Below are 26315 nucleotides of genomic sequence, written 5' to 3'. Positions count from 1 at the left end.
AACTAAAAATCAATAGCTATGCCATTTCCATTGTTGCCCATTGCCATGAAAATATTTGAGCATAGCTTACTTTCATTTAAATCGAGCGTATTGTATATTTATTGTGTTGTTTATAATGGCGAAATGTTTTCTTTATTATTCAGCTCTTATCATCAGTAGCGCGTCGCTATGACAATTTATTTTACTTATATAAATATATATGCATTTGTGTGTGTATTTTTTGACACTCTTGCGAAGCAGCATATCGTTTGTAAACAAAAGCGAGCGACAAACAAAAGCATGAAATCTACTTTTTTTCTCTCTGTTGTATAAAGAATCAGCGAAAAACTAGAATAAAATAAATACAAAAAGAAAGAAAAAAAAAAAAACGTTGCTAAGCAGAAAAAGCTAGAATAAAAAATGGAACAACAAAAAATTTGGTTACTGCATGCGCTTTCAATGCAATATTACGCATACGACGTGGTGCCAGTGCACCGCGTGTCTCAGTGTGTGTGTAAGTGGTTGTGTTAGTGTGTGTGTCGCACAATAGCCAAAAAGATAGTCAACGTGACAGCTAACATGCAGACAAGAGAACGCAAGCAAACACACACACACACGCACACTTGGACAGATTCAACGATTTTTGTTGTGCAAAAATATGCAAATTAAGTGTGGCGAGCTTTGCTATCGTTGTTGTCATTGTTGTTACTGTTGTTGTTGGTGTTGTTGCTGTTGCTGCTGGTGTAGAAAGCGTAAAAAAGCGCACAACAACAATACCAACAAATATGATTAAAAAAATCCACAAACGTATACACATTATTTGGCTGACGGCTGTAGAAAGCAGGCAAGCCGAAAAAACGAGTATACGCCCCGTTGTACAGTCAACAAAGGCAACGCCAACAGCGGCGCTGCTTTCCAAGCATGCACTAGTGTGTGTGTGTGTGTGCGAGTGTGTCTGTGCTGATCGCTGCCGAAAGCCACAGTCTCGGCCGCAACCTCAGCCACAGCCGCAGCCACAGCCAGAGTCGCAGCCCTTTTTGGCTGTGTCAGCATTTTCACACTTTTATGTGCTGTTGCCTTTTAATTGAATTTCGTTTCAGTCTGCGACTTTGTCTGTCTCTTCTTTTGATTTTTACGCTTTTGCTGTTGTTCTTTCTTCTTTTTGCAGCTGTGGTTAATTTTAAAACTAGCCATAAAAGCCACACGCAGCGACGGCAGCAGCAGCGCCGCTTGGCTTTTGTCGCCAATACAATTTACCAGCCAGTTCTTCTGTGCTCTCTCGCGCTCTCGCTCTCACTGCCGCTCTCTCTTAATCTCTTTGTTGTGCCTCTCTTGTGTGCGTGTGTTATTTTTTTGTTTTTCTTTGCGCTCTCCTGTCTTTAGTCTGTCCGCTTGCCAAGTTGCGTCGCTCTTCTGCGCCGCTCTGCACGATGTTCTGGTCGCCGTTTGTTGCTCGCTGCTCGCTGCTCGCTGCCTGCTGCCTGCTGCATTCTTTGCGCGGTCGTTAACATGCGCTGCCGTCAAACTGTGGAACATGTTTGCTCACTGCTCTTCTTCTAGTTGTTGTAGTTGCTGTTGTTATTGTCTGGCAGCGTCTGTTATTAGTTCTGTGTGCGTGCGCGTGTGTGAGTGTGAGTGTTAATTGCGCGTCGCATTTTGTTTTGTTTTGTTTTGCTTTGCTTGGCTTGGCTTTGTGTGCGCGCTCTCTCTCTCTCTCTCTCGCTCGCGTTCTCGCTCCGCTTGTTGAACCGCTTGGGCAGCTGTGTAAGCGCTTGTCGGCTGTTTGACGTTTTCCAATACTATGCTGAGCGCGCTTTTTAGATATTTGAATTGTAACGGTGCGTATGATTGATGTTTAATAAATAATGAAGTCAAATATGTAAAATGCTGAATTTTAGAATTTTCGCATTGATAATTAAATTTGGCAATTTGCATATCAAATTATTTCATTTAAATTTGAGCATATTTGATGATTTAATTTATTCTCTGCAGTTCAGCCACTTTGAGTATATTCTCTCTGACTTGCTTTCGCTCTTTCTAGCTGGCGTGCCGCACGTAATTTAATACCGTTGCTGACAGCTCATCCGCGTATTAAAAAATGCATTACAATTATTTATACATAAATCATGCGCCGATTAATAAATAAAAATCACAGTTCATTTCCGTCGACAGCGAAAAGACAAACAAATAAACAGACAAACAAACGGAGTGTGGTAAAAAAATGCCAAAAATGTATAAATAAATCATAACTGAAAGACCATCATTCCAGCATTGCTGTCCGTTAAGCAAATATTCATAAATTATACAAAAAATAAACTCCAAAGTCAGCGAGCATCGAAAAAAAGAGATACAACTGCAGAGGCCAGTAAATAATATTACAAAAAAAAAAAGAGATAAAAAAACTTGTGCAGGGTTTTCAACTAACCGCTGCATGTGCATAATTTATAAAGCTAATTAAACGCGCATTTAACTAATTAAAAATATAGCGTGCTTCAATTATTGAAATATGCTGCAGCAGCAACTGCATGCAGCTGCCCTTCGGCCAATTATGATGATGATGTGCTGCGAATCGGCTATATACATACATACATACATATATTTACAAATTTGTAATTAAAATGGAACAATTTTTCGCAATGCATTTCCAATATCGAATGCCGAGCGTGGCGTGGCGTATGCACAATGCTAATCAAAGTGTATATTACGTATACGACAGCGTGACACATGTTGGAATATTGAGGAGTGGCGCGGCAGGGTGTGTGAGTGTGAATGTATATGTGTGTGTGTATGTGTCAAGCGAACAGCTAATTTGGGCTATTGTCGATTTTTTGGCTTTTAGCAGGCAAATACTAATTGACATTTTGCTATGAACGGCACAACAGGCGCGTCGGCCGCGAAGTGCGGAAGAACGGAAGGGCAGCGGAAGGCAGTGACGGGGGCAGTAACGGAGTCGGGGCCGGGGCGGGCGGAAAGTAAGCTAACAGTAAATGCAATGCAAAAACAGTTTCAATTAAGCAATTAGCGCCATTGAAACAAATCCAACACGTTTTGTGGCTTATAAACTGAAGCATCATGTCGACTTTGGTTAGCCCAACTCCGCCCGCTGCCCCCAACGGCTTTGGCTGCTTTGTGGGCTACTCTCTGTTTAGTTATTGGCCTGTTACGGGTATTAGCATTGGCAATACAATAACAAACTTGATTTTAGTTACTGTTGCTAATTCGCTTTGCCTTTCTGTTGGTTTTCGCTGGCTTTTTGGGGTCTGGGGTTTTTATTCATTTAGCATATTTTTGCGAAATTTGCGTGCGATTCAATAAATCGAAAATAACAAATAATATTAGCATGCGTATAATATAATTCTGTATACATATACACGCATACATATACAATTTATCTACTTATGAATAAGCGGCTTAAATTTGTTGCACGCTGTGAAAAACATTTCATAGCCAAGTGGGAAATGTATTGACGTCAAAGCTGCTTAAGGCTAAAGCGGGGTTTGGGCAAGTGAAAGTCACATTTAATTCCCAACTGACAACGCCATAATGATGTTGATAATGATGATGATGCGCTGCTACTGCTGCTGCTGCTGCTGCGGCTGCATTGCCATTACAATTTACGCTTTATTAATTACTTGCAAATTTAATCAATGCCTAATTTAATTAACATTTCGCAGCTTTATTTGCCAGCCACTCAGACATTGTATTGAAGTGCGGGCGGTGTGTGGATGGGCGACGCATGGAAAAGTTTAACGACTTTTTTTGAGGATTTTAATTCTCCAAAAGTATCATAAAGAATGCTCGAAATAAACACCTTCAGAGTACACTTGGAAAAATGTTCTACATAGAATGGTAATATGAATGAAATTGGGGGAAAAAATAAGAATTAAATATGTATATTTTTTTCATATGAAATATGTAAGAGCGAGCTAAATTTTTGAATTAATGATTTCGCATTTTCTACATATTTTTGATAAATAAAAATATATATTTTTATTTAAATCGCCATTAAAAATTAAATATAAAATTAAATTTTTCTGAACTTTTTTCACATTTCATATCTATTTTCACAGCTTTCAGCAAAAGTTTTTCCTCTAAAATATTAAATAAAACTATAAAAAAAAAAAACAACGATAAAGTTGTTTCCAAAAACAGTTATGATAATAATCACGCAGCGCCTCCAAAATGTGACAGCACAGGCAACTCCAACAACAGCAGCGACAGCAGCAGCAACAACAGCCCAAACAAAGATAAACAAGCTCATTAAAGCTAAATTAAACAGCCGTGAACTGCCAGAAAAAACGTCACTCATACGCACCGTAACAGCGCCGACAATGCGTACAACGTTGCGTATGAGTGACGTCGCATTGTTTGTTAAGTGTGTGCACATGTGCTCAAAATATAAAATATGTTGACACACTCTTTCGCTGCGCTAATTACTTTTTTTTATTAGCTTTACAGTGTAATTGAGATTCGACTGAGTTTTTCCTTTTTCTTGCATATTTATTTACAATATTCTGGACCTGCATTAATTGGCGAAATAATTTTTTAAATATTTGCATAATAATGGCGTAAGTCTGAGTTCCATATGGTTTCAAGAATCTTAAACAGAGAGGCGAGTCGAGGAAACGAGAGCAGCAAAGCTCTGTCTATTTGTAGAACGCATTGTTCTTGCTGGAAATCTTTTGTTGGCAAACAAATATGAATAGAGCAGTGGCATGGGACTTGATTACTATCTTATTGCCCAGTTCGTTATCTGGCCCATTGAAATGGATATCGTTCATTCACCACAAGCCACTTGACTCGCCTGCAGCCCCTTCCCCTTGTGAGGCACTTGAGCTGCCTTCGGCTGCTGCCTGCATTTGATGGCCGCCTCGCCAGTGTCAATCGATGCACCTAAGCTGAATTGCTGGGCTAATCAAAACGAAAGTGGCCCAGTGACTCGGTATTTGGCCATTAACAAGCAATCGAGATGACGATTCTTTTGTTCACTATGCAGCAGCAGCAGTAGCAATAGCAGCAGCAGTAGAAAACAATTTGAATTCATTAACACACATTTGCAGTGTAATCGAGCCTCGAACTGAGCAAACAGAGCACTTGATTGCATAGTACGTAGCTGGCCCAGGTCTTGGCCCAGCCGATGGGCCACTTGACTGCAGCTTTAATTAACTGAAAATGTTATGTTTGTTTTCGGCTGTCAAGCAAAAGGCAGAGCCAACGCCCCACAGAGATAAGATCTAAATGCATTTCTCTGTCTGTGTCTGCGTGTCTGTGTGCGTAAGAGCCTAATCATTTGCAGTTTAGAATTTATTAGCTAATTGCCTTATAATTTATAATTGAACAAAGCCAGACACAAATTATGATAGCAGCATTCGCCCGACAGCCCAACAACGGAACAGAACCGAACAGAACTTATGTTTCTGCTTCGGCCTATGCTTTGAGGCCCACAGTTATTTGCCAATTGGCAAGATAAATAAGTTATTTGTTTATTTCCATATTCTACGGAATTATTTCAAGAGAGTTCTAGCAGTCAGCATGCTATGCAAATACTTGGTGCTAAAATTTGTCTGCCTCTAAATGGCCGTCATTCCCTCAGAGAGAGAGAGAGAGAGAGAGAGACAGTCGGACCACAAAAATCAATATCATGGGCGTTAAAGGCATAGCAAGTGTCCATATGTTTTTAGATTTGCTTTCTGATTTTAATTTCTTATCCAAATCGATGCGTAAGCTCTTTTGTCTTACCACACTGTTTTTTTGCCTGAATCACATTATTGAGTGGAAGCATTCATAGGCTGAATGTGTCTGAGTCTTATTGTTCGTTAATTATAATTAAAGTCCACAGATAATTTATTTGTTATTAATGAATTTTGAAATGAGTTTACTATAAAGTATTAACACATATCACAAACCAAGCTGGCTGTAAAGTCTCTTGTCTTGTCTCTGTCCCACACCTCGTATACACAATGTTGTCTTAATGGCTTATCAAGTATACGCCGTGTGGCGTGCACTCACATGAATTCTTCCACTGTTGAAACTTGTGATACAAAAAGCACGCGCAGATGAAGAAGATCACAAACACAATCAGCAGCGTCAGGATGACTCCAATCCAAATGTCGCTCACCACATGGGCGAAGTCCTCCTCTTCGCCAGTGTAGATCCGCGAGCCGTGCGCAATGTGCGTCGTTGGCGGCCGTGCAGCGGGCAGGACATCGCTGAAGATCAAGTCGTCGGCCACGTCGGCCACATCGTTGGCCGAGGCACCACTCAAGTTGATCTCCACCTCCTGGCGATCGATGGTGAAGTTGCCCAGCGCCGAGTCCAGGCCCAGCGCCAGCTGCTCCAGCTTATTGATCAATATGGAATAGTTACCCGGCAGATCGAAGCCATCCAATTGGAGTTTCTCGCCGCTGCTGCTGGCGGTGGCATTGGACAGCGTGGTGGTCGTCGTTGTGGTGGTGGTTACATTCAAGGCCGTCCCATTGATGCTCGGATCTGCGGCAGCGATCAGTGCAATTGGATTCGATACATTCTCCAGGCTGTTGTCTTCCAGGCCCGCCAGCAGATTGCCCGTCAAATTGAGCGCCTTGAGTAACTCGACCATGTTTCAGCTATATTCACTTGATGCTCTTATTGTAATATTTCGTTTTATATTTCTTTTTTGTATGTGTTGGCACACGCGCTCTGTGGTTCAGCTCTGAGGCTGTGGCTTCATTTCGCGACTGAAAACCGACGACGAGTGTAAAGTTGCAAATTTGTTGTGGCGCTTTTTGTCGACAGCCTCGCTGCGTATATATTTTGTTTTTTTTTTTTTTTTTTTTTTTTTAATTTTATTATTTAGTTAACAGTTTTTTTTTTTTCGCCTCATCGAATCATACATATATATGTGTATATATAAATATATATATTGTATATGAGATTTTTCACTTTTAAACTAATTGTATTAACGCGTTTGTGTTAATTCGCCTTACGCATCTGTTGCTGCTGCTGTTGCTGCTACGATTTCGTCTCTATCTTATGGCTGCGACATTTTACGCCGCCTCGCATTGAGCTCGGTCGCGCTCGTCGCTTATTTGTTGTACAAATATTGATAGTGGCTATTAAACTCCTTGCTGAATTTATCTTAGCAATAAACGTTTCTAAATGATGTATCTGACTTGTGATTCGCGGCCCGGTCTCGAACTTGGTATCGGTATCTCTCTATCCATATGGTGCTGCTTTTATTAAGGTGCCAAGTTGATTTCGTTCGGGCTGTAAAAGTGTATGGAAGTGTTACCCGTGCTCGTGCCTTGCTCTGTTTCATTTACCTGCCGTTTCCTACTGCCTGCAATGCCATAAAAAAGTGCTCTTCTGTTTGAGTTAACAATTGTTAGCTACATGCCAAGATCACCGAAGCTGGCGCAATTCGATTATAGATTGCGCCCAGCTTAGGATCTGATATGTAGGTGCTATGTAAGACTCGTACTTGACTTATGTCAGCAAATAATTCAATGTCGATTCAGAAGTTGTGTGAGCTATGGCAGCTATTCAGCTGCAGTATTCAGTTATATTTCAGCTTACAAAGTTAACTGTTTATATAGTAAATCTTACTGAGCTTGATCAAAAGTATAAATTCCAATATGATAAGACTAAATGCGTTGCCATAAATAAAGCTCATGCACATATAAATTGCTCAGTTAATAAAGATATAAATCTAAATTCGATAAAAATAAAAGCAATTCATAAATTTATACTCATATTCATATATAGGGATATAAGTGCATAAGTGTGTGTTTATTACTGATTAAACGATTTGAGCAACGTTTTTTTTTTTTTTTTTTTTTTTTTTTGACTTGTCAATTGTTATCTGGATCAAGGGGAGAGGAGCACAAGCAGATCCAATTAGATTCAATTGTATGCAGCTTAACACTTGATTGCAGCTCATAAAAGTCGTCAAGTTGTCGCTCATTAAGCGACTTGCAATTATAAGTGTTGTAGGCCTCAGTTCTTAATATGCAGCTGCGCTGTTTACACTGTAATTTTCTTTTATTAATTTGTATATATATACATATTAATTTTTTTTATACAATTGCAGGCGTTAAGGGCGCAATTAATGAATAAATCAAGTGGAAAATTTCAAGTTTTCAACGCTTGCATAAAGAGTAAATTATAACTGTATTAGAATGGACTCAAAACGAGGGGAATGAATTAAATTGACAACATCAATGCCTGGTATATAAATAAATATATTTATATATATTTTTAAATAAATTAAATGCAGTTTTTTATGCAGGCAGCAAAAGGTTTTTATACACTGCAAAAGGGAAAATTAGGGCATACTGATTTTATTGAAAGGTATGTGACAGGCAGAAGGAGGCGTGGCAGACCCCATATTGTTGATTAGGCTGACGAAATGAGTTGAGCTAGAGTAAATCCAAAAGCTAAAGACTTGACATTTAAAATATATTTTTTTCTATTCTATGCATTTATCATTGTTATCGATAACACATCCCACACATTAAATGTATTCTTGTCTATTCTATGCATTTACCATTGTTATCGATATATTTCAATTATTTTTTTTGTCAATTAATATAAATAAAAATCTATAATTTCACTTAATTTTTAAGCATAACTTGTATATTGCCATTGTTATCGATAACACGATCCATTTTTCAATTAGTATAAATAAAAATCGATAATTTCACTCCATTTTTTCAAAGTGCCAGCTAGAGCACTTTTTTTTTTTAAACAAGTAAAGTAAATATATTTGATTTGCTTTAGACTTATGGTTCACTCTATCTTTGATCTTTCACTTGATAACAACTGTCATTCATATTGGGTTTGTAATCAAAATTTGCCTGACATTTGTATTTCTTGTACGTTCAATTGTCAGATATGAAAAATGAATTTCTCGATTCATATAAAAGTTTTTATTCTTAGCACTTTTGTTCGATAGACAATTCCATTTCAATCAGACGATTTTTATGTAATTGAGGAGCGCATTCTCAGCATTGTAAAAGCACAGAAATAATTCTCTATGGCATTATTTATAAAAATAATAAAGAAATGAAAACAAAACAAATAATCTATAGAATACAGAGCAAAGACAAAAGCGCAACACGCGAAATGGAAAAGTAGGAAGCGATTGCAAATATCTATGGAATTACTATATGCGGCTCGTTATATATACATATATGTATATCTGTATCTATCTATTTAGCTATGTATGTACACTTATAAACAGATATATATTGAGTAATTTATTGAGAGATTTTGTTGACGCCTCTGCTTACATTTTGTTTATTTTGAGCAAATTCTGTAGACTTTTAATTTGAAATTTTTGGTGCCGTTTCTATTAATTAATTTGCATAAATGTTTTTCATATGGGCGCACAACAAAACAAATTCACGAATACTTCATGACCTCTGTCAACAAATGTTTTTGTGTGTCGGAAAACAACTCGCGGCTGATTTGTAATTTCGTTGCTTTATTTTAATGTTTTCTTTAGAATTTTTGTTTTTATTATTTTTAAGCTGAGTCCGAACGCGCGCGCTTGTTTACAACAATTAAAAAGAGCTACGTAGCGGAGCAGCAATTACAGCCAAGTTAGCTGCCAAGTGCTTGAGTTAACGTTAACGTTAACTTGCCGCCGACTGCGCTGCCAGCGACGCAGTTGACGTCGCTGCCTCTGCTGCCGCTGTTGTTGCTGTGCGACTACGATTGCGGTCCCAGTACGAGAGTCGCTGTATCTGGACAGCGCGACACAAACAAACACCGCCTAGAGCAAAGAGCCCGCACACAGCTGACTGCTGACTGCGGCCCGCGCTGCCGACACGGACTGAATCTGTATCTCGCTCCATGTGTAGGTGTGCCTGTGTGTGTGCGTGTGTGTGTGTCTGTGACGTGAAGACGCCGCAAAAATAAAAATAAAAAATTAAATAAACTGAAACAACGCAGGCCCCACCGACTACGAGTCAGGCAGATCGTCAATGTTTTCCACTATCGGAAATAAATTAGAAACAACAACAACACACACACTCACACACATTCCTATCTCTTAGCTGACGAAGCTTAAATACACTTACACCCAGATTGCTTTGAGTGTTTATTCGCCAGATGTAGGGTATGCCCATGCACAAACAATCTTAATCAAGGCTACAAGAATTAGTAATCAAATTTGCGTCGATGCAGCGCAGGGCTTGTTGGCCTGGCTTGTTAACCTGGTTTTTCACATCGAGTTAGTTTAGTAGCTTGCAAATTGCTTGGCGAATTTCTCATCAAAATGTCAATTGAGCTACATATAATAATGCATTTTGTTTAGGTTTTATATGTATACATATATATAATTTACCTTTGCAAATATGATTTAAAATCAACTTTCGCCTGTAATTCAAATTCTACATAAAACAATTCATTCAATTGGTTATATGGTAAATATATATATCTAAATATATGTATATCTATATATATATGAAAACATGAAATGAATTTACCATATGATTTAAAAAAAATTTTTTTTAGCTGCTTTGATTCAGCTTTATTTATATTTGATTATATTCGAGCAGATTTAGTCTAAAGTTCAATTCATTTCTTTGTTTTTGTTTTTCTTTCTTCTGTTATTTTATTTATTTTTGATGAACAAAAAAACAATAACATTTGCTAAATAGTGTTAATAATACATTTATATTTATATAAACAATTATTAACACACAGGCAAATCTAGACTAGAATAAGAGACAATATTATTGGCAATATGTGTATCTTAGTTAAATATTATTGACAATATAGTTTTTCTAATTTTTTAATTTTTTTAATTTTTTTTATTTATGTGTTACATAATCAGTTAGTTAAGTAGCATATCCCCCTTAGGTGTATACAAACAAAAATAGAACAATCACAAAACAGGGCTAATTGTGGCGATAACAGCAAACGCGAAGCTCGACTTTTTATTTTTAGTTCTTTTTTTACATAGTCGTAATTTTCTTTAACTTTAATTGGAATTTAACAGGTGCTTCAGTATTTGTGCCTTACAACATTCTATAAATGTTACTGAAGAGATACGTAGATTTATTGCATATGCGCCATTGAGAGGCATCTATTGTTTAGTTTACCGAGTGCATTTCGAACGCCTCTCGGGTTAGTTCTGGCATTTGTTTCATTTCGTACATGCAAAATATTTCATTTATATTAACTGCCAAATTTCACAGACAATTTTGCATAATTCAATAGAACTTTTAACTGACCGTAAAGACATTTTTGGTTTTAATACCTTGTAAAAACACGAAGCAGTCAAATATGTAGAGAAGATCAATTTGGAGGTCAGAAAAATATGAAACATTGTCTCAATTTGCCTTAAGTTTATTTTAATAATATTTTGAATACATTTTTATTTTATGGAAGATTTTTAAATATTTAAAAAATATTTAATATATGTTTGGATAAAAAAACTTATTATTTGATAACTTTTATTTGATTTTTTATTTTTAATTATTATGAATTTCTTAATTTATTATTCTTAATTAATTATTCTTAATTAATTATTCTGTTTTTAATCGGTATTTCTACGTATTGCATGCCTCTTCTGCGCGGCTTTATTAAAATTTGCATTTAATTATTTTGTTGGAAATTTATAGTCAAAAATTCCACTTTGATTATTTGCGCAATTTGCGGCAGCAACATTGATAATGCGAGTAATGCGGCACGTTGCATAGTTGCGTGAACTTTTTGCATGCAAATTGTGGTACGGATGCAATTTATGCAATTGTTTAAGGCGTGGCTATGGCGATAATCAAAATCACAATAGCAGTCACAATCACAATCACAATGGCATAATACTCGTAATCACATTCAATACACTTACATTTGACATCTTTGCAAATTATATGAACTTTATGTTAAAGAGTTGAACAAAATATTTGTCATATTAATCCTCAGCTGCAACAATCTATGATGATGCGCTTGCTATACCCTGTACTTATGTGTGTGATAGGGTCAAAGCCTGGAGTATAAGACAGTAGTATGGCATTATTATGGTAAATCGTATAAGACGAATAGTACTGAAATTGTGTATGAGTGCAATTGCAGCACTTATATTTATCTCTTATACAATGCTTACAGAGTATAAGCTAAGCGTTTCCTCGCGTTCTACAGCATTCCAATTCATTTTGTTCACATTTGTATATGCTGTGCTCAAATCAATTAGCATTCCACACAGCTTAGTTACACACGATTTGAGTTATCAGCTTGTCGCTCGATTAATTATAGTATTTAAAACGGAATATCGTATACACGTGGCATAAACACTTAGCATTTACAATCAACAAATAGTATCTCTCTTTGCGATTCCCATGAATGCAAGTGGGACTTACAGCTAGTCTATTTATTTACTTAGCTCAACAACTAAGGCCTAGCGCGATGTGGCCTCCTAACCCAGTTTGTGTGTCTAGTCTTAAGTGCGTTGATAAAGCATTTTGTGTGAAATTCGCATGATTTATGAGTGGGCTGCATTCTATGGCGATGGATGCTTATCTGAAGTGTCGTTTATTATCTCTGACAACTTAAATGCCGCACTGCCATTTGGCGTATAGCAAATGGAGCAGAGCATTATAAATATGTGTGTTAAGTATCACTCGAAATATATGTATATAATATTTATTGCCCATATCTCTCGGCATTGATTGCATTCTGTTGTTTGCTATTATTTGACTTTTACAATTGTGTAAATCTGTGCAAGGAACTGTTCTAATGCGAGAATTAAATATTTAAACCAATGCGGAAAAATGCTGTACATATCGGCACAATTCGGTTACAGCTGGTTCCAATTAAAGCAATTAGCTGACAAATAACAAATTGTTTTTCTTTTACATTTGTAAATCTAACAAATAAAGTTATTTGTTCGAATTTAAATTATTTCCTTATTTAGCATAGCAGAGCTCCGCTAATAAGTTTTTATGTCCACACTAACATGAGGAACTTGACGGCAATCTTTATAGCTAGCATGTCAATAATTATAAGGTTTTGTGTACTCACTAAGCATAATATTTATTTAATGTAGATCACAATCAGGTTTGTGTCCTAATTGTAGATATCAATCAGGCTATTGCCTGGAGAATATAAGGTTTTGTGTCTTCACTAATTTTTAACTAACATTCTTAAGGTTTGCCTTGGGTTGAGCATATCCTGAAGATAACAGTGTTTAATTTAAACAAAAATTATCACCTAGGAGTTTATGTCAATATATCACTTATACATAGAAAGGAGATCGACTGTGGCGGTTTGAGTCTTACGCATACCAACATTTGAATCAACTTATACAGTATACAAAGAGAATCGATTCAGCCTTAGAAGAGTTTGCGTCTTCGCTAAATATGTATATGTATATTTTAAGGAGATCAACTGCGGGCTGAGTCCTGACTGCTATAAATATATCAACTCTTCTAATTGCACCTATATAAAGGTTTGTGTCTCTGCTAAAAGCCGGCAAACTCCAATAAGACTCGCCAATTAGAATCTCATATTGTATGCATTCAAGGGCTTGATAACAACAATAATAAAATAAAATCAACCCCGGTAGCGACTGCTATGCAAGTCATCACTATAACAAAAAAGGGGGCCTAAATATATATTTAGTACATTTTTTGAGTACCTTTTGTTATTCTTATTTTATTTGCTGCTGCTATTGTTGCTTGCTTGTTGTTGTTGTTGACAATCAACAGGTGCAAACTGGTTACTGGTTGCGCATGCGTGAAATAATATGACTATAAGGAAAAAACTGGCGCAGAGTCACACTCACTGAGTCATGGGATTCACACGGCTCACATGATAGCGACTACAGTGGAGTCTTTTCAGCACTGACTCAAGCGCCAGTCAGTCTGGCTGAGAGATAAAAGACTGTCATCGAGCCCGGCTGTAAATCTATCAGTTAGCTATGCGCCTCGCTGTTTGACTTGTTATACCCTGAACCCATTTTCAATGGGAAATCAGGGTATAATGGTTTTGTTGAAATGTATGTAACAGGGAGAAGGAGGCGTGGCAGACCCCACAAAGTATATATATTCTTGATCAGGGTGACGAGCTGAGTTGATTTGGCCCTGTCCGTCTGTCTGTCCGTCTGTCCGTCTGTCCGTCTGTCCGTATGTATGAACGCGTCGATTTCAGAAGATATAAGAGCTAGAGACTTCAAATTTTTTTTAAAATGTCCGTAATTACAGCGCGCATATCAAGTTTATCATTAAAAATCGATAACTCATCTCGATATTTTTTTATCGATAAAAACCCTTATCGAAACCCAGTTATAAAATTATATCTTCTACACCTTTATTGCTAGAGTCTCCAAATTTTTAATGTATGCTTATATGCAATTTATACAATTTCGGTTTTTGTTAAAATTTACCCCCCACCTCTAAATTCACCCCCTCACCCTCACTTTTGTAAAAAGCGTATTTCAAATACTAGAGACTTGTGCTTTGGCAATTACATGCATATTCATGTTATAATCATAATCTAAAAGTTTCATGAAGATCGTACGTCCATAAAAGAAGTTATTAAACAATTAAGTTCTCATAGTAAGCGCACACTGCAGCCCATGCGTGTTTATGCATGGTTGCTTGTGTGTGTATGTGTTTGTGTATGTGTGTGTGTATGTGTGTGTGTGTATGCGTTTGTGTATGTATGCGTGTGTGTGTGTATGTGTGTCTGTATGCGTGTGTGTGTATGTATGCCTGTGTTTGCGTACGTGCGTGTGTGTGTGTGTGCGTGTTTCTTGTGTAAGCTGAAAGTCGCGAAAAAGTATTGAAATATCTATTGCTCCAAGGGTTCAGGGGATCTCGTAGTCGAGCAGTCTCGACTAGAGCTTTCTTACTTGTCTATCTCTGGAATTTCACAAAATCAACGTAGACTTAATCGCACTTTGTACGTGCGACTGCGAGTCACGCTGATATTGGCATTGTGCTATTAGCCTTTTGGACAGTTCTTAAGTTCACAGAGTTGAGCACGATTAAACACAGCGTCATCTCTGTTGGCACTTTCTCCCAGTCTGAAGGAACAAAAACACAGGTAGCCGGCTCTATTTATAGGCATTACTAAGGGTCTATCGGCTGTTGGCTCGGCTAAGGTCTGAGTAAATATTTGCTCTATGCGCTGCACAAGCTGCTAGTCGGATTAAATATACTAGATGTATATTTTAAATAGGTCTTACAACATCACTCGGTGTATACAATAGTCGTGCCCATAGTACTTCAGTTTTAGCCACATTAACTACGCTTTAAATTTAGATTATGATTAAGTTCTTTGGACTTTCGTACACCTGTTTAGCTCTTTGAGCGATGACAGTCGCTCAGCGTGTCGACAAATTGAATAAACATAAACTATTTAAACAATTTTTGTTTTATTATTGACAAACAACATACTTGAACGATGAGAAATTCAAGCAAATAATTAGATAATGCAAATAATATTTGCAAATAAACAAAAAGTATGTGATTCAAGGGGCTCAGAGCTCACTACGGAGTCAACGGAGGAGTTGTTAATAACAAATTGTTGCTTTTCTTTATAAATTAATAATGTAGAAAATACTTTTGATACAAATAAAGATAAAATATGTCTTAAACAAATAAATATAAAGAACACAAACATATTTGTTGTTCATTTATTTACTTATTTTTAAATGAATAAAATGAATAAATTTAAAGTTAAATAAACAAGAAGAGTTTTGTTTTTTTAATAAATTATAATAAATAATTTGGAAATTACAAATATCTTTGTAATCATTATCAAATTAAAGGTTTTTGTATATATTTAATAAACATTTCCAATATATTATAAATAAATAAAATAAAAAAAATTAAATAAATTTAATTATATTCATAATAAAATGTGTGATTTGTAAATATTATTTATTTATTTATTTTTCTGAAAATATTTTATATTTATTATTTATATATATTTTATATATTTTTCCGAAAAATTATTTATACCGTCTTAGGTAAAGAAAATAAAAATAGTGTAATTATTCGATTCAAATTTTTTTTGTTTTTATTAGTTTTGATGTTTTTACTTTAATTTGTTTATTTATTTATCTTAATGAACAGTTAAGTTTTATATATATAAAAAAAAAAAACACTTAAAATATGGTAATATATTTATAGAATTAGCCAAGTTTTCAAATATGTTTCTTAAAAATTAATATGCCATTTTCAGAGTCAGATAGCGCATAAGATAGCAGCAGCAATTAGCCAGCTAATTTAAAATCTTTACGCATAATTTGCTGCTAAATATGTTCTCAATTTAGCTTAACCAATAAAATAAATTAAAAGTCTATGCAGTCTATGAGCGTAGATGAATACATAATTACAGTTCAACATTTAATTTACGATAATTCGCTTGAATTGCTGTTTAGTATATTTATCTATGTGTAGTTGCAGTATAAACAGAAGCTCATAGCTTTGAATATTAATTAAAAGTAGTTTATAGCCATAAGACGTTTCATTTTCACTAAATAAATAATGCCTCAACATTGTTCAAAGTCTGCATTTGCATATTCAGCCCCAGTCTCGACCAAAACCTCCTTGGTCTTCCTGTTTTGAGCCAAACTCATAATGCAGTCAAATTTATGAGCCTCTGTCTCCGTTAATGACACAAAATACGATTCGTATGTTAAAATCCTTTGGCACATTTAAATTTATTCGATATATATTAAAGAACGGAAGTGATCAAACGCCTCATTAGGCCTCAGTTTCAGTTTCAATTTGGTTTCCTTTTTTAATAAAAATACAAAGTAGATTTCTGGGCTCTGTTTCTGTTGTGGACATTGTTGACAAACAGCTCGTAAATTACACGCTCATTTTTTAGGCATTTAATGTGTGGAGGGAGGGAGCTGAGACAGAGGCAGAGGCAGACACAGAGGCAGAGGCTTTTCACCTTGTGCGAGGCTCATTGGCCACGGTTTGGTTTTAGGTCTGGGCCAGCGGTCATTCCATGCCTCGCTTGACTGCACCGCCCGAACGGAAGTCGAAGAATGAGGTCAAAGAATGCCAGTTGGAGTTGGTGACAATCCGCCATTGAGGATCGATAATTGAATAGCGTTTGCATAACTCGCATGAGGCATTGCCTTTGAGGCTGTCTGCTCCTGCTCTCTGTGCCCTCTCTGTGAGCTCCGCCCGGCCGCCATTCAATATCCCGTTCTCACGCACAAAGCATAGCCAAAAGGCAAACAAATCAATATGAATAACCCAGGCGAGAGATGAAAAAGAAGCGCCAACGATTGCAGCCAATGCCTTTATAGTAATACATACGCATATATACCATATTTATATATACATATATCTGTACATATGTCAATGAATGCTCGCATACCTGTGCACTCGCTTCGAGGTGCAAAAGCAGGGAATAAAAAAAGGAAAAGAGGAACTGAATACAACAGAGTCGCAAAGGATGCGCGTAGCGAGCCGTGCAGTGAGTGCCTTTTGCGAGGGGTGCCTAACCGTTTCCGTTTAGCAAAGAAAACAATAACAATGAGAGATTTCTCTCGAGCGATAGCGAGGGGCCCGTGTAGCATCGACGTAGACCGGAAAAGCGCATTTAACGCGATTTGATGGTTTACAAATTGGCTTAAACAGCTATCTCCGGCTGAGGCAAAGGCAAAGGCAAAAGCAAAGCAACAACAACAACTGCGGCAACAGCTGACGGCACTTTGTTGTATCTGTATCCTTTTTTGTTCCTTTTTTGGCTGACATGTGCTGGCACAAAGGACACGCTGGAGATGCGGCATGTTGGCCCTGATAAGATTGTAGCGCATAGTGGGCTTGGCCTTAAACGAGTTGCGTGTCGCCCAAGACAAAGGTGACGGCACAGAATAGAGCTCAGGTTGTTCAAGCAATTCGTTGAGCCATGCCAGCTGATTGGGCTTATGTTCGGCTAATTATAGTTGCTGTAGCTAGGGTTAACTAATTGCCATTTCCCTTTCGCTTACCAGGTAATTGATACATGTATGGCAATCAGATCATGTTATCGATTCAGCTAGAAGACGTAACTGACTGTGATTATGTATTAAGTTAGTCTTAGGCTTCGTTTCAAATAAATATATTGTTGAAATTCAAACAATCATATTTATTTACTATTCATAAATGATTAAATGTTCATTACTATCATGAACTACTTACAAGTCATAAACTAGAAAAAGTCAATATATTCCCATAGTTCCTTAGTAATAGCGCTGTATTCTATTTTCCCAATTATCAGACAAGCATTCAATATATATTGTATTATGACGTGAAACGAAGTTTTTTGAACTAATTAATTCCTCAGCAACAACTTTCCATAATTTTTTCAAATTTTTTTTATTCCGGTTTATGTATAATCTTTGTTAGTTATGTCAAATATATTGATATATACCTCATCGGAAATTTAACATTTACACTTTTTTATTTTCAATTAATTTTATAATTTTTATAGGCGTTTGGAGATGAAGTTGAACATAAAAATAACGAATATCAATGTTACTGTATATCCTTAGTCTTAATATATACATATTCTTATTTTAAACTTTTTTTTCGGACTGAAGAAATGGAGTGTACCTATTATTCTCAGCAGGCTCTTTTCAATGGATTGTGACTTCTTTTAATTTAGGGGTAAATATAATTTTTCTTTTTGGCATGCACATATTTCCAGATAGCTTTCTTAAAGTTACCATCCAGTTTTTTTTCAAAAAATATCAAAAATTAATTAGTTATGACCGAATCTTCAAAATTTTTTGGGTGTACTTATTATTTTCATCATGAGTGTATATATTTATATTTTTTAATTCGACTAGTTTCTGAGCTGAAAGTCTTAAGCCGTTTAGTTTTTTATTCAATTTATTTCCATATATACATATATGCACAATTCTGTAAAGCGGACATTTTAATTATAAATATTTTATAGTTCCATCAAATCAAATGAGAATGAATGAAACAGCCTAGAGTACAAGGGTCGCATAGTTTGTATCTAAATATTGGTTTAGCAAAGCACCTGCTCTCAAGCAATCTGCAAAGTTTTCTTAGCTCACTTTCGGAACTAGTTCATAAGCACTCGCCGCACGATCCACGCAGACAATTCGAAGTTGCTCCAAACTTGTTTAGTTGACTATCTTAAAAGTACTCCCACACACACACACGACTGCGCACACCTTTCGTGCTCGGTTATCTTTTTGCCAGTGTTGAACAATCAATCATAATTGTTTTTCAGTTTGTCAACAAAACTTGCAGAGCGCGCGAGCGATGCGAAGCCAAGTGAAGCGCTTCACTTGTTGAAGTTGCCATACACACAATTTTATCGCAATGCAACCAGACGACGCGCAGCGCCACGCCCACATCGACGGGAGGCAAGGCAAGGCAAGGCAAGGCAAGGCCAGCGCAGCGGGCGCTGTCCCTAAGTCCTAACAAAAGCCGTTGACTTTGCCACCGTTCGAGGTGGCACGTTGCAAGTGGCGTTCGCTGCTCGTTTGCCGTTTGCCGTTTGCCATTCGCCGTTTGCATCAACCTAGTTGGAAAAAGCGCGCCATGGGAGCTGACAACAACAAACGCGCAGCGACAACTGATAAGCGCTGAAACGGAAGTGCCTCACACACACATACACACACACACACATAGTAGTAGTAGCCTGTCTGTGTGTATTGACAATATGGCGGCGTCAAACGTGTGACAAATAAAAACGCAACCAAGAGACAGTTCAGAGTGGGATGAGGAGGGGGATGAGCAGCAGGAGGACTGTGTAGCAGGAGCTGTTGAAGGTACGCAACAGTTTGTTAGGGCCATATTGATGGACGGAGCTGCTATCAATGCCGCTGTTGGAATTCCCCAGGCGAGTTCCTCGGCGACACTGAAAACCGATTACGTTAGCTGGCGACTAAAGGCTGATGATATGCAAGGACTTGCACACCCTCTCTGTATGTATGTGTGTGTGTGTGTGCGAGTGTGTGTGCGAGTGTTTGTATTCATGTATATCTGTGCAAACACAGAAGGCGCCCGGACGCGCTAACATATGATTGTCGTGTGTCTCTCGTGACTGTGTGTGTGTATGTGTGTGTGTGTGTGCACATAAAAAGGATAAAGGATAACGAAGCGCAAATTTCAAATAATCATGAATATTACATGAGCTGCAAAGTAGACAAACGTTACACACAGGACAACACACACACACACACACACACACACACACACAGAGTAACAGTAACGACGACTGGACGGGAATTCATGTGAAAATCATTCACACAAACCAAATTATTTATTAATGTTCTATGCAAAATGTGTCGCTAAGCTGGCAGCTCGCAGCCCTTGAGAGGCATGACACTTTGACAGTTCCCGTTGGTTTTTTATTTTCTCGAATTTATATTTAGCTCGGCTCTGGCTGACTGTGAAAAGCGTCACAGGCCATTGGAAAATCGATTAGAAATTTGTTTGGTCGTGAGCTATAAACGGCTTCCAGGGCAAAGTCTACTTATAATGGAATTAGGCGAATTATTCAGGTTTATGCTATTAATAATATCACAATGAATGTATTTGTTGTGGTATACGATTTTAAAGCTTACCCAACTGAGGAGTTTTACGTGTCATTTCATATACGTGTACCTACTATAAATTGTGAATGATATGACAGCTGCTGCGCGGTGTACATGGCAAATGCATCAGAGCTGCTTGCCAGTGACGTCACAAAGGAAACGCTAAAGTCAACTTGACTGATAGCAATAGCACGGAAAAATGCGAATCAAAGGAGGAGCCGGCAATGAGCTTGCCATAATGTGATAAGCGCAGCGGAAATGAAAACAAGCACAAGTGAGCGTTGACGTTGGATGGATGGGTATTGTCATAGCCAACAACAATAGCAGCAGCAGGCAGCAGGCAGCAGACAACCAACAACAACAACAACAACAGCTATTGAGCCAATGAACAGCGCCCACAACAAAGAGCAAGCACTTAAAAGGCAGGCAGCTACGTCAAGCGGCTGGCAATAAAAGTAAAATTGCAATCGGAGTCTTATTGGAGCCTCATTGGAGTCGAACAACCTGCATGAACTCTGCACAGGCCACCACCCCTCCGCCCCTCACTCAGCCTGCTCGCTCGCTCGCTCGTCAGCTCATGTGCAGCACATTTTGCTTCAATTATTTTTATTGGCATGGCGCAAAAATTTATGTTGCATACTTTGCAGCGCAGGCAGACGTGGCGTTAATTTCGTTATGGCAAAATGCAGCGACTTGACGTGTGAGCGTGTGTGTGCGTGTATGTGCATGTATGTGTGAATGGTGTAAGTAGTGTGCGTGTGTGTGCGTGTGTAAGCGACAGCCCTGCCTGGAAGGGGGATAAAAGAAAATGGGCGCCAATGCGGCGCCATTGCATACAAAAGCGTTGAATATTGAAAAGTTTCGAGTATCTTAATTAAAGGTTAAGTGTGCGCCTTTTGAAAGCGCGAATTATGGTAATTTACGTTGAAAGGCTGCCAAGTGAGCAAGGAATTTGCCCAGGGAGGCCAGAGCAAGGAGTACACATACTTATATACACAAGTAAGTAAGAGAAGTGTGCGTAAAAATCACTTTAGGGCATACTCACACATACACACACACACACACACACACATACACATACACACTCGCTGATAGTTCTCTACAGTCTATGAAGCATACATAAATGAAATTGTTTGTGGAGCTGTTTTATCGTTAACATATGCTATATATGTATACACACGCATTTCATATTATTTTTGGCTTGTTATTAAATATATATTTAAAGAACACTAAAGGGAGAAAAGAATATGAAATGAGAGAGCTCTTTTGAGCTTAATAGCGCACAGTTTATAGCGCGTGAAAGAAGTTGTTTCTTAGCGCTTCTATATGGGATTTATATGTATATGCATAAAATTTAATGTATGAATAGGTGGAAATTAAATTTATAAGAAATAGTGCCTTCGCACGGTTTATAGTTCATATAAGTTTTATATTCAATGATTTGTTATGTGCTCGAGGCATCATACAGCAATGAAAACTGGCTTTGGCTTGAGGTTTGTGTTGGCAAAGATGCGTGTGAATATATAAAAAATATAATAAAATATAATAAAAAAAAAAATAATATTAAATATATTAAAGTAACGTTAAATTTTGTGTCATTTCGGTTTATGTATAATTTTTATTACTTATACTAAATCTATTATATTGATATATAGCTCATCGGAAGGGTAATTCTACAATCTACAATTTAGCGTTTTCAATTTTTTTTATTTCAACTAATATTACTTGTTTTATGGGCGGTTGAAATTGAAAAATGAAAAAACCGAATATTAATGTTAGACACTGTATATGTATATATGCAAAATCAATTGTGATTCCATAATAAATCGTATTTAATATATATAAAATTATTGCTCAAATTATTAGATAAGGGTTGCATAAAAAAGGTTTTGCTCCTCTGAGTAAGGATCAGCGAATATTTATGATTTCATTCATCAAAGGTAGCATGGATAGCCGTTCTCACTAAAGATTAAAATTGGTATTTCAGCTTGAATATATTTATTTTATCACTATACCAAATGAGTCACAATAAAATTGAGCAGAAAGCCAAAGTTATGTCTCATAATTTAACTGGCTATAGCTCTAAAATTGAACTATTTATGCAGAGCTATAATTAACTTTATATATATAGCACATTCTAGCATTAGGCTAGGCTCTTTGCTCCTGGCCAGATAATGGAAACCCAATTACTTGCTGCTATTGTAATTGCAGTAATGCAATATATGAAATTTGCCGTCATAAATAAAGGATGTGCACTTCTAAGCCCTGTATATGCCATATATGTATGTATGTAGTGCTAAGCACTTAATAGGTGCGTGTATAATTGAGCACCTGCCCATAATTATGGCAATGGCAATTGCAATGGCAATGGCAATGGCAATTGCCAATGGCTGTTGTCAGGCAAATGTATTCATTGTTTCGGCCTAAATGACACAGAGTTCGGTGAAAGAGCTACAGAGTCATCAATACAGAAATTTAACATTATTAATTAATATAAATGACACTACAAAACCAAAGCAATTTGCATTTATTTATAATTGTACAGCAAAAGCAATTAAATGCAACTTAATCAAATTGCATAATGTCAGCTCCAAATGCAACTGCACAGGCAGCTGCCCCAGCGACCAGACTCAACTCTCCATTTCCTCCACTTCCAGCCACATTTTCACAAATCCAATTGACCCCAATACAAGTATAACTACAGACAGCAACCAGAATGACAACAACAACAACAACATTATCGACATCAACATATATTCAACTGCGTGTATCTGCCATGTCGGTAGATGCGAACAATCAATAAAAATTACCCACAATCAGCAGTCGAAACGTGCGAAATGTCAGAGAGTCCGAGCAATATTTGTGCCATTGGATCATTCCTCTTCATCTTCAGCTTCTTCTTCTTCTTGTTTTTCTGCTCTGGAGTGGTCAGCGCTAATAAAAAATGTAAATTTTATGCACAATTTGAATAGCAGCAAAAAAATATACAGAAATAGAAATGGAACGAAAAAAAATATATATACAGTTTGGCAAGAAAGTGTTTACACACAGGGAAAAAATTTGAATTTTTTACTTTGAAGCGAAATAAAAGCAGTAAGAATATGCATATTCAATTTTTTTAAAATGAAAGTAGGTATATTAGACTATAAACTATATTAGTAAGTAAAAAAAATTACAATATGTTTCCATTAACAAAAGAAAATAACAAAAAACAAAAGAAGTAACAAAAATCAGCTGACAAGAAAGTGTTTACACAACTAAAACAATTAATTCATTATAATGTTTTAACTACTTTTTAGTTAAAACTAATACTTTTTTTGGCCACCGTTGGCATCTATGACTGCTCCCAAGCGTCTATTCATCGATTGGACCAAGTTTCTGACATATTCCACTGGGATATTTCGCCATTCCTCCAAAACAATGGTTTTCAGCCCAGTTTTATTCTTTGGATGTCTCTTGGTGGGTAAAACTGCCACAGAGATTGGCCAAATGTTTTTGATTTTTTGGAAAACAGTATATAATATACTAAGCCGTGCAAAAAAAGAGGATAGGCTTGAGTTAAAGGTTAAAGGTTAAAGTTAAAGGACACCCTCATCTATTATCACCCAGGGCAGAGCGAATTATGCTCAGAAAAATGGACGAGAAACCAACTATTTTGACCAGGATGGTTGCCAGTGAGCTGAAGGAGGAGTGTAGCATAACCATTTCCCGGGAAAGTGTCAGAAGAGCACTAAAAAGTAATGATCTGTCGTCCCGACTAGCCCGGAAAAAAAACTGATGTCGGCAGATCACGCTCAAAAGCGTCTAACGTTTGCTAAAATGCACGGAAATCAGCCAGATTCATATCGGGATGATGTAATATTTTGCGATGAATCCAAAATGATGGTATATTATAACAATGGTCCAACTAGAGAGTGGGGCAAGCCCCTAAAAGCCCTCGAGAAGAAAAATATAATACCGACTGTTGATTTTGGGGGTGCATCTCAAGCAAAGCAGTTGGATATCTATGTTTTATTGAGAACACCATGGATGTTGGACAGTATTTTGACATTTTGCGCACACATTTAGTAACCAGTGCCAATAAATTTGGATTCTTTGTCAATGGCAAACCAACTATAAGGTTTTATCAAGACAATGATCCCAAACATAAGGCGCATATTGTGAGGTGCTGGCTACTTTATAACTAAAAAAATGTGTTGGATACGCAAACTAAAGGCCCGGACTTAAGCCTCATTGAGAATTTGTGGGCTTATCTGAAGAAGAGGACCGCCAAGAGGCATCCAAAGAATAAAACTGAGCTGAAAACCATTGTTTTGGAGGTATGGCGAAATATCCCAGTGGAATATGTCAGAAACTTGGTCCAATCGATGAATAGACGCTTGGGAGCAGTCATAGATGCCAACGGTGGCCAAAAAAAGTATTAGTTTTAACTAAAAAGTAGTTAAAACATTATAATGAATTAATTGTTTTAGTTGTGTAAACACTTTCTTGTCAGCTGATTTTTGTTACTTCTTTTGTTTTTTGTTATTTTCTTTTGTTAATGGAAACATATTGTAATTTTTTTTACTTACTAATATAGTTTATAGTCTAATATACCTACTTTCATTTTAAAAAAATTGAATATGCATATTCTTACTGCTTTTATTTCGCTTCAAAGTAAAAAATTCAAATTTTTTCCCTGTGTGTAAACACTTTCTTGCCAAACTGTATATATATATTAATTGTTGAATAAATATAAATTAGACGCAGTGTTAAGGCGCAAGTCCACTGAGATGTCGGTCACATGGATTAGGGTGAACCAACACTGACAGCCAAGCAAATAAAAATCTAATGGCAAATATATAGAATAAATATGAGAGTAAAACTCAAAGTGGATCATTGTGTTGCATAGAGAAAAGAATTTCGCATGTATTTTTTGCAATTTATTTTTATCAGATATTTTGTTTTGTATGCGGTAAGACTATCAACAATATCTTTACTTCAAATTCATAAAAAAAAAGTAGTAAACAAATGGATAAATATAAAAATATATGCAAAAAAAAAAAAAAAAATAAATAAAAATAAATAAATAAATAAATAAAAAAATATTATTTAAAAAAAAAATATATATATATATATATATATATATATATATATATATATATATATATATATATATATATATATATATATATATATATATATATATATATATATATATATATATATAATATCATTATTATATTTATAATAATTTAATCTTGATATCAGAAGGAGTAATCTCAATAGAGAGAATATCTTTAAGGTCAAAGCAGGAACTACATATAATAAATATATAGATGTCGATATAAACCATAAAGGAAATGCGAGAATTCTATTTAACAAATTTTAAATAAACTTGTAACGCTTACACATTGAAGGAATATTTTATTTAAAGTAAGTTTTCTCAAATTTCATTGCTTTCACAGCCAATTTGGTCTGACCGAAAGAGCGGAATATTAGGTTTCAGTGTACATCGTCTAGCTAAACAGGCAGCAAATCCAATATGATGCGAGCCTCCGACTCTCCCTGTCTGTCTGTGTGGGGCACAGTGGGAGCGGAGCGGAGGGGGGCAAGTTGCAAACTCACGTACAGCTGCTGTCTGATAGCTGCGAGCGATATTTTCAATGCGCTGTCGGTAAAAATTACGCACATTTAGTTAGTGCCTGGTCCGATGATGTTTTCAGCGAGTTTCTTGGCCAGCGATGCCAGCGGCAGGACATGAATATTTTAAAAATTCGCATAGCTCTCAACGCAGCGATGTACGTGGGCAGCAGAAGATTGAAGATGCTGCAGGCGCCAGGAGTGG

At 36.6% G+C, this 26315-nt stretch overlaps 1 protein-coding gene and 1 long non-coding RNA gene across 4 annotated transcripts in view; both read right to left on the bottom strand.

The window, feature by feature from the left end:
* Positions 1–26315, bottom strand: part of LOC6582994 (protein commissureless 2) — a 40845-nt gene that overhangs the window by 10457 nt on the left and 4073 nt on the right. The window contains exon 1 of one of the 2 annotated variants that reach the window (XM_002008639.4): positions 5989–6799. The exons of the other annotated variant lie outside the window; for it this stretch is intronic. Within the exon in view, the coding sequence (XP_002008675.1) occupies positions 5989–6577 (589 nt within the window). The 5' untranslated portion in view covers positions 6578–6799. Of the gene's footprint in view, positions 1–5988; positions 6800–26315 lie in introns of those variants that run through there. 2 annotated transcript variants of the gene reach the window in all.
* On the bottom strand, positions 6863–9285 carry LOC122757531. 2 transcript variants are annotated; one of them, XR_006357589.1, is made up of 2 exons: positions 9249–9285; positions 6863–7224 (listed from the first exon to the last, which is right to left on the bottom strand). It is a non-coding gene; the product is annotated as an uncharacterized LOC122757531 (long non-coding RNA). The 2 variants fall into 2 exon arrangements; XR_006357588.1 differs by lacking the exon at positions 9249–9285 and adding an exon at positions 7281–9242.

The sequence above is a fragment of the Drosophila mojavensis genome, unplaced genomic scaffold (assembly GCF_018153725.1).
Source record: "Drosophila mojavensis isolate 15081-1352.22 unplaced genomic scaffold, ASM1815372v1 contig_74, whole genome shotgun sequence".
Classification (NCBI taxonomy): domain Eukaryota; kingdom Metazoa; phylum Arthropoda; class Insecta; order Diptera; family Drosophilidae; genus Drosophila; species Drosophila mojavensis.
Note: the sequence above shows the minus strand (reverse complement) of the source record. Positions and strands in the feature narration are given on the sequence as shown.